General features: G+C 33.4%; 1 protein-coding gene across 1 annotated transcript; it reads left to right on the top strand.

Moving 5' to 3' along the window:
* Positions 1–3,693: 3,693 nt before the first annotated feature.
* Positions 3,694–5,277, top strand: LOC116124161 (transcription factor MYB62-like). Its single transcript, XM_031409876.1, has 3 exons — positions 3,694–4,050; positions 4,132–4,261; positions 4,347–5,277. Exons 1-3 carry the CDS (start codon positions 3,879–3,881, stop codon positions 4,975–4,977), a joined length of 933 nt encoding a protein of 310 aa, XP_031265736.1. The 5' UTR covers positions 3,694–3,878; the 3' UTR covers positions 4,978–5,277.
* Positions 5,278–8,463: the final 3,186 nt, after the last annotated feature.

Genomic DNA, 8,463 nt, shown 5'->3' on the forward strand with positions numbered 1-8,463 from the left:
TGGAAAATGCCAGATCTACTGCCAAAGATCTAGTTGTTAACGGCCAGATCTTTGGCTGTAGTTAGTCGTCAATGATAGCCATATCTTTGGCCATCATTGACGACCAAATGTAGCCAGATCTGGCCGTCAATGGCCAGACTAGCCGTAGATCTGGCATTTTTCCACCAGATCCACCGTGGATCAGGCCAGAAAAGGTCATATCGGCGCTTGACCGATCAGATCCAATCGATAGTGTCTCAATAAAGCGACTCCAGCCACCCTTCGGCGACGATGGCCGGCTATCGGTATTTAATGGATGGGTGGGGGTGTTTTTATTAATTTTTAATATTTTATTATAGAGGTGTTTAGTAAATAAAAAAACTTAGAAGAGTATTTTTGTTAATTTCTAAATCCTATATCGTAATAATCATCCAATTTTACTTTTTTTTAAATATTATTCTAAAAAATATAGAAAAATGAACCAAGTGTAACTTTCACTAATTGAATTGTTATGACTTATGACAAACACTGTTGCCAAAATGGCTAAAAATTGGGCCTCAGTAGAATTGGATCAGCCCTTGTAAAGTTCCAGTAAAGTCTGTTTGGGCTGAAAACTTTGGGTAATAGGCAAGTGCCCATGACTATGAAGACACTAGATATTTCCACAAGTTAGTATTAAAATAATATATTATAAATGTTTGAGAAAGTGTATTCAACAGTTGTCTAACTATGACTTTGATATTAGATTTCCGAGAAAAACAGTTTACCAAGAAAACTATTCCTTCTAAAGACAAAGTTTAAGCAATAAAATAGTAGCATCATGGACGTAAAAATCAATGACAATGTAATAGTAAATATAAGAAAAAGAGTGAGGTTTTTTAGTGTCATATCTAATCAAACACATTGACTTTAGGGTTCATCTTAGAACGACCAGTTAAGTTTCAAAACAATCATTCAAAATTTCACACATTATATGATTAGATCTTCAAGTTTAAGTCAAACTAGCAGCCAACTCAGGTTGGCAAGTGCTTCACAGCTACAAAATTAACGTCTCTCTCTTACCAGGTTTGCACATGCACCACCTCTCCTGTCAATGCTTATATGACTTGACAGAATTGATCTTAACTTGTCAGATATGCAAACCATATTCATCATTAAAAGAATGTACCAACTTATGATATGGGTTGTATCTTTGACTATTAAGTAGTCGCAATAATCAAATAGATCTATTCGTATTATATCAGTTTCATTATTAGATATATAATTTATTTATTCTATCTTAATTATTAGGTTTTTGAAATAGTCTTTAACTATTAGACCATCAAAGAAATCTAATGGATCGATTGGATTTCAATACTATATCAGTATCTATTATAAAATTTAAAATATAATTATGTACTAGTGATAGGGTTTAGGATTTAAGATTTAGGGTTTAGGGTTTGCACATGCACCACCTCTCTTGTCAATGCTCATATGACTTGACAGAATTGATCTTAACTTGTCAGATATGCAAACCATGTTCATCAATCAAAGAAAACTTTTAATGATGTACAACTTATGATACGTGTTGTATCTTTGACTATTAAGTAGTCATAATAATCAAAGAGATCTATTTGATGGAGTTTCACACCGATTAGACACGCTCAAGTCAAGCCTACTAAGTTATAAGAGAGGGTAACCCTCTCATTCAACAAGGCTTTATTGGGTGAGGAGTCAGACCTACCTCAAATTCTATCACTATTTAGTATTATATAAGTTTCATTAGTAGATATATAATTTATTTATCCTATCTTAATTATTAGGTTTTTGAAACAGTCTTTAAATATTAGATCGTCAAAGAAATCCAATGGATCCATCTGATCTCAGTATTATATCATAGTATTCATTATAAAATGTAAAATATACTTATGTACTAATGATATGTATTATAATACAATTATCTGTTCTCAACCATTAATTGTTTAAAATTGTCTTTAACTTTAACCCATTAAAGATATTCAATAGATTGATCTTAGAGTTATATTAATTTCTGTTATAAGATATGAGTCATAATATAGTTATCCCATCTCAACCATTAGTTTTCTGAAATAGTCTTTTAACTATTGAAATATTGAATGAGTCTAATAGATCCATCATAGTATTGTATCAGTTTCCGTTATTATAATATGTAAAATGTACTTGAATCAACATGTACTCAAAACCTTATCTTTTTCATTCATGAAATTATCATGTTCAAGGGTTTAAGTCAGCACACGCATGCGTTTATAAGGTCACATTTCTTTTGTCTTTATCTCATCTTTGTTGATAAATTATTGTGGGACTGTGTCCTGTGAACAACAAGCTGAAGTAAATGGTTGCTTTATGGATGTAAGTCACATGAAAAATCTTACCATTTAACATCAAGAAATAGTTAAATGACAAAGACATCTTCGCCATTTTATAAAGCTGTAGACTTAATATAGTAAAACCCTATCTTTTCTACTTGAACTCTCTTCACACATAGAATCCCCTTCAATTATTGATTCCCAGTCTATTCTCTCATCTTTAAACCCCGGACCCCCACTCCCTTTAGTCTTTACACTTGAAGCTTTTAAGCTCAATTTTTGATACCCTCGTGTCAGAATGTATAGTACACCAAATTCATTCATCTTTCCTCAAGTTTGCTCTTACGTGGGCTTTGTAAGAGATCTGACAAAACTGCTGATAACCCAACATGTTTAAACCTTAAACTAATCAGTAATGGCAGTATATAGTCAAATTTAGCTGCATTAATGTGGGATTATTATTATTATTTAAATAAGCCACTATCTCAGCCTTTTTATGAAAGAGTTTAGAGTTGGAAGAAACAAGAAATACCTTGGAACTAGCAGTGTTGTTCCTTGAAGAATGCATAAACTTTATTCAAACAAAATGTTCAAGTGTTGCTAAATTTTCTAACAAACTTCAGTGCCGCCCAATAATTTCCACGTTTAGTTGTGTGATTTGTGCTTATAATATATTTTGTTTAGTCAATCACGTTTCTTTTAAAGGTATAATCTAGAAACACAAGAAAATGGAAGGAATCATTCCCCATAAGAAAACTGATTAAGAATTTCAGTTTCAAAGTATCTTTCTTCCCCTTCTTTAGGCTTTAAATCTCATTTTTTTTTTTGATACATCAACTTCAATCTACATTGTTTGACAATGAGTTGTTTGTAGTTTGCATAGTTCCCCAAGGAACTTATAATGTCCATTCAATACTATTATATATATATATATATTCCATTCTGAATTGTCCGATACTTTTGTTGTATTAGAACACGATTTTCCCTTGATCTAAACAGATAACAAATCTTAACCACTCATTCTTAGATGTATAAAAAATCAGGAGAGTTTAGAACAGAAAATGACAAAGATGTTATTTTATTGTAGATATATAAATGTATGTATATTCATGAGTTGGTGAGGGGGATATAAATAAAGAGGACCCACAATTTCACTTGTGTGAATAATAATTGCCTTGTGATTTGGTTTGTTTTTGATTGATGCTGAAGAAATTAGATAAATACTTTGAACGTTCCAAATTGATGTCTTTCACTATTTCAATGTATTTATGTGACTGTTGATTGGACCCATTTGTACTATGTCTTCTCTAGCTTTGCCAACAATGCAGTCTATCCTAAATGCTCATGAAAATTCCTATCCATTTTCTATATAAAAAGCACCACCACTCTTGTCATTAAACTCCAACTTGCTTATTATTAATATTATTATTTTTCCTAGTTTTCTAGGTGTAGTTTGAAGCTTGTAGGGACTTTTCCAGTATTGGGAACTTTCTAATTCCTTTGTTTATTATTATTGTTTTTTAGTCTCATTTTGTTCTGGATTTTAACCCTTAACAATCAAATAAACTTCACAAAATGAGAGTAGCTAGGCAGCCTGCTGCAGCTGTTGCAAAAATGGAGTGCAATTCTAGTGAAGAAGACAGTGAGTTAAGGAGAGGGCCATGGACTCTTGAAGAGGATACTCTTCTTACTCGTTACATTTCTCACCATGGCGAAGGCCGCTGGAATATGCTTGCTAAATGTGCAGGTAAATTTGCTTAGAACTCTGTTGATTCCAGGACTGAATTAGCTTTTGTTAATTATTCTGTGTTTGTTATGTTAATTCCAGGACTGAAGAGAACTGGAAAAAGCTGCAGATTGAGATGGCTGAACTACTTGAAACCTGACATTAAACGAGGGAACCTAACTCCACAGGAGCAACTACTGATCCTGGAACTCCATTCCAAGTGGGGGAACAGGTAAATAACTCGACTTTAATATCATATTTACAAGATGAAAGTATGCATATTTACTGTGTGTTTTGGTTACTGGGAACTGTTGCAGATGGTCAAAAATTGCACAATGTCTGCCTGGAAGGACTGACAATGAAATAAAAAACTATTGGAGAACAAGAGTTCAAAAGCAAGCTCGCCAGCTTAATATTGAGTCTAACAGCAAGAGATTTCTTGAAGCTGTGAAATGTTTTTGGATGCCAAGGTTGCTTCAGAAGATGGAGCAGAACTCTTCAAATTCTTCTTCTTCTTCATTTTCTTCTCCTCCTGGTTTTTTAACCAACTCTTCTCAGTCATATTCCTCCTCTACGCTGCCAATCACAACACTCATGTACAACACAAATCATCACTTCAGTGAAAACTCAAGTTTAGTTCCAGTCACCAGCCCACCTGAGCTCCCCTCAGATTTTACAAAAATCTCCCTGCAGCAGCCTCAAGAAATTACTCAACAGCCAACAGTTGATGCTAACACTGTCTACGGCAACCAAATTCCAAGTGAGAGTTACTATGTAGACTGTTGTGGGTATGACATGGAGGGGTTCAATCTAGGTGCCATGACAGGAATGGGCAGTTTCGACGTTTCGTCCTCCTCCGAATCCCAGGTGGCTGGTGGCGACTGGATGTCGAATGACATGATAGATGCCTTGTGGAACATGGATGACATATGGCAGCTTAGGGAGTAAGTAGAGATGGGCATCATCTTGACAGTGGGGGGTGGCATTTTTATTATTGGATGGTCCACCAACACATAATAATCAACTTGACTACTCATGATTATCAGAACATCAAAATCATCCACATTGAATTCAACAGTTATCTGATAACTCAAAGCATTATAGAGTACTATAGTTTATAAAGTTGTTGTTTCTTTTTCTTTTTCTAAATTATATGTTTCCAGTGTCTGGTTTTAGCATTGCCTATAAGTGTTTATTGTATAACCAATTAAATTATCTATAATAGATGTTATTACAGTGTTAAATATATCTTTGTTTTTAGAAGTTGTTATCAATGAAATGAATTCAATTGCTTCCTGACCCCTCCAAAAGCTTACTAAAAGAGAGAAGAGAGAGAACTTTGATTGGTGTCGTCAATTGAAGAAAATGGTTCACTGAAATGACAATATATGGGATCAAAAGTGGAGTCACATCTGATAATATGAGACACTCAATACATGGTAGTTAGAATAAGGAAACCAGATATCATATTATGCACTAGAAATTCAATAGAAACATGAATATCTCATAAAGCACTTTCTTTTTCATCTATTTTTAAGTTTGGAAGATAAAATTGGGACCCCATCATGGTGCAATATAAACCTCAAGCTTTTCTCATAAAAATCCACCCTAAAAAATGGCTCTCCACCATCAGAAAGATAGTTTCTTGGCATACCCTTTATCGTCAACCATCAAATTGCATAACAATCACTTCATAAATCAAGACCCTTGTGCACTTTATGAAGTGGGTGATGTTAAAGAAGAGACCCCATTAGGCAAAAAATTACACAATCTAATGATGGCCTGCAGGAAGCCAAGCATGCACATTAAAAAAGTTTCTTCTGCTGCATGTGATTACTTTAAATTGATCACTACTCACACAAATATTGACCATATAATAAAACAAGCTAGAAAAAAAATTAAAATTTGTTCTTTAGTAAAGATAATATAAATCATATACATGAACATGACTAAGAGGAAGAGGAAGATAAATTCGATTTGATTTTAAATTAGACTAATTAGTCTACATTAACCTTAATTATGAGAGATTAGCAGCCTCTTGTCTGCCATTCATAACCCTTTTTTTTTTTTTTGGTAATTGGGGTATCCGAGCTAACTTACTCGTACCTCAACTAATCTCGGGAGTCTATTAAATATCCTACAAACCTAATGAACTGAGTAAGTCATAATTATACATTGTGATAGGTGGCCTCAAGGTTTGAACATGAGAAGTCAAAGAAGAGAGCACACCTCCTTAACCATCAGGCCAATTCTTTGGGATTCATTCATAAGTCTTTTGAAATTCCCCTTCACATGCAACCAATTAAGCTTGTGAATTGAGACTTTGATAACAGTTTTTGTCATGTGAACAGTTCAATCTAGTAAAATACTGATGTCTCTATGTACAGGACCATTGAATTGATTAAGAAAACAAAATCAAATTTCAAAGGTTGTTAAAGACATTGACTTGTTTGTCTTACTAGTGGAATATAGAAGGCTGGTCAAAGAAACTTTCAGTTAAGATTGAGCCGGTTAATTATTAATAAAGAGGCCTTTTGACATAAGCTGGATTGGATTAGGATTAAGGATGAAGACTGATAGAGGTTTGGTCCAAGTCTTAGTTTATAAAAGCACAAAGAATAAAGAAATGAATTTTGTGGGTGGTGGTGAATGGTGGTTTGTGCAAGTGAAACAGCTAGCATTTGCATACCAGAAGAAAGAATTATTATAGCAGAGGATCTAACCTACAAAAGGGTTATAATCATCCAATCATATGACAGAATATGAATGTTTTGAAATGAGTTTATAAATTGACACTTCGCAAGCTGTTCATCAAAGTATCTAATTCTGGGGTTTCTTTTAAAGAGTTAAATGCATACATACACTTGCCCATGGTCAAATCAATAAGCTACCCTTAAAGTAAAAAAAAAAGGGTTGCATTTGATGCTAAGGTTTCATGTGAGGTGGGAATCTTGAAAGAATTGGGACACTTGGGCAATCAAATCAAAACATTTCACTGTCACACATAAACGTGAAGAGACTAAACTCTTACAAGAGAAGCTTTATTTTAACTTAATGGGGGGGGAAGAGTTCTTGACTTTTATAAATGATGCCATTCTACCCTCTCAATCACACTGCTTTCTGTCGGTTGTCATATGCTTAATTCTTTCTTTTCTCCTTCTTTTGCTCTGTGATTGAAATTGACACTTGTTTTGTTTCTTTCGCCAACCAAATTAGCACTTTAACTTACTTCATAATTCCATATTTAAAATAATCTTAACGCAGAATGACGTCGATATAATATCATATTCATAAAATTGATATTATTAGATAACAGTTTAGTAATCCGATGAGAATCTTCTCTCTCTTTGCAACAAAATAGTGTGAATGACAGTTTTTAAGGATTCAAATATGAAATTAAAGGTCTATTAAATATTTATTTAATTAAAGAGTAATGTTAGGTTCACAACCCAATCTCACAATCTTTGGCGTGATAATTCATCATTAATTAGTTCACAAATGGACAGACAAGACCATACAAGTAGGCGAGACTCATTTTGCAAGTTGCCACGTCAAAAATTGTAAAAAAAGGTTGTAAAATTAGATTGTAGACTTAACATTACTTAATTGAAAAATCCATGTTTATATGTAATCTCAAAATCATTAGATAATAGTGTGAATTTTCCCTCTTTTTGCTGGAAAACAGTGTGAATGACATTGTTCATAAGTGTTAAGATCTGAAACTAAGGCTAAGCTGAATGTTTTTTTACCAGAAAATTCTATGTTTATACATAATCTCAAAACAGAATGGCACTAGTACAGAGTAACATTCGAAAGGTTAACGTTATTTGACAACAGTAAGATATATATTTTTTTTTAAACAATTACTGTTCATGAATGGGATGAGAAGTTCCTACTATTCGTAGCAGAAAGTGTGAATGGAATTGTTTTTAAGGATTAAGATCTTAAATTCCAGGGCCACCCTGGGCAATCTCCACAACCCAAAATGCAGATAAAAAGAAGGGGAAATAATGGGGGAACTGTCATTTCAAAGGGGTACGACCAATGATGTTGAAAGGGCACCTTAAACCAGCACCCTGTAAAGTCTAAAGATAATANTCCATGTTTATATGTAATCTCAAAATCATTAGATAATAGTGTGAATTTTCCCTCTTTTTGCTGGAAAACAGTGTGAATGACATTGTTCATAAGTGTTAAGATCTGAAACTAAGGCTAAGCTGAATGTTTTTTTACCAGAAAATTCTATGTTTATACATAATCTCAAAACAGAATGGCACTAGTACAGAGTAACATTCGAAAGGTTAACGTTATTTGACAACAGTAAGATATAATTTTTTTTTAACAATTACTGTTCATGAATGGGATGAGAAGTTCCTACTATTTGTAGCAGAAAGTGTGAATGGAATTGTTTTTAAGGATTAAGATCTTAAATTC

This window comes from Pistacia vera, unplaced genomic scaffold (genome assembly GCF_008641045.1).
Source record: "Pistacia vera cultivar Batoury unplaced genomic scaffold, PisVer_v2 Contig150, whole genome shotgun sequence".
NCBI lineage: Eukaryota > Viridiplantae > Streptophyta > Magnoliopsida > Sapindales > Anacardiaceae > Pistacia > Pistacia vera.

Coding starts and splice junctions, on each gene's coding strand:
- LOC116124161 (XM_031409876.1), top strand. CDS start 3,879: ATGAGAGTAGCTAGGCAGCCTGCTGCAGCTGTTGCAAAAATGGAGTGC. Junction 4,051..4,131: donor TATGCTTGCTAAATGTGCAG/GTAAATTTGCTT, acceptor TGTTAATTCCAG/GACTGAAGAGAACTGGAAAA. Junction 4,262..4,346: donor CATTCCAAGTGGGGGAACAG/GTAAATAACTCG, acceptor GAACTGTTGCAG/ATGGTCAAAAATTGCACAAT.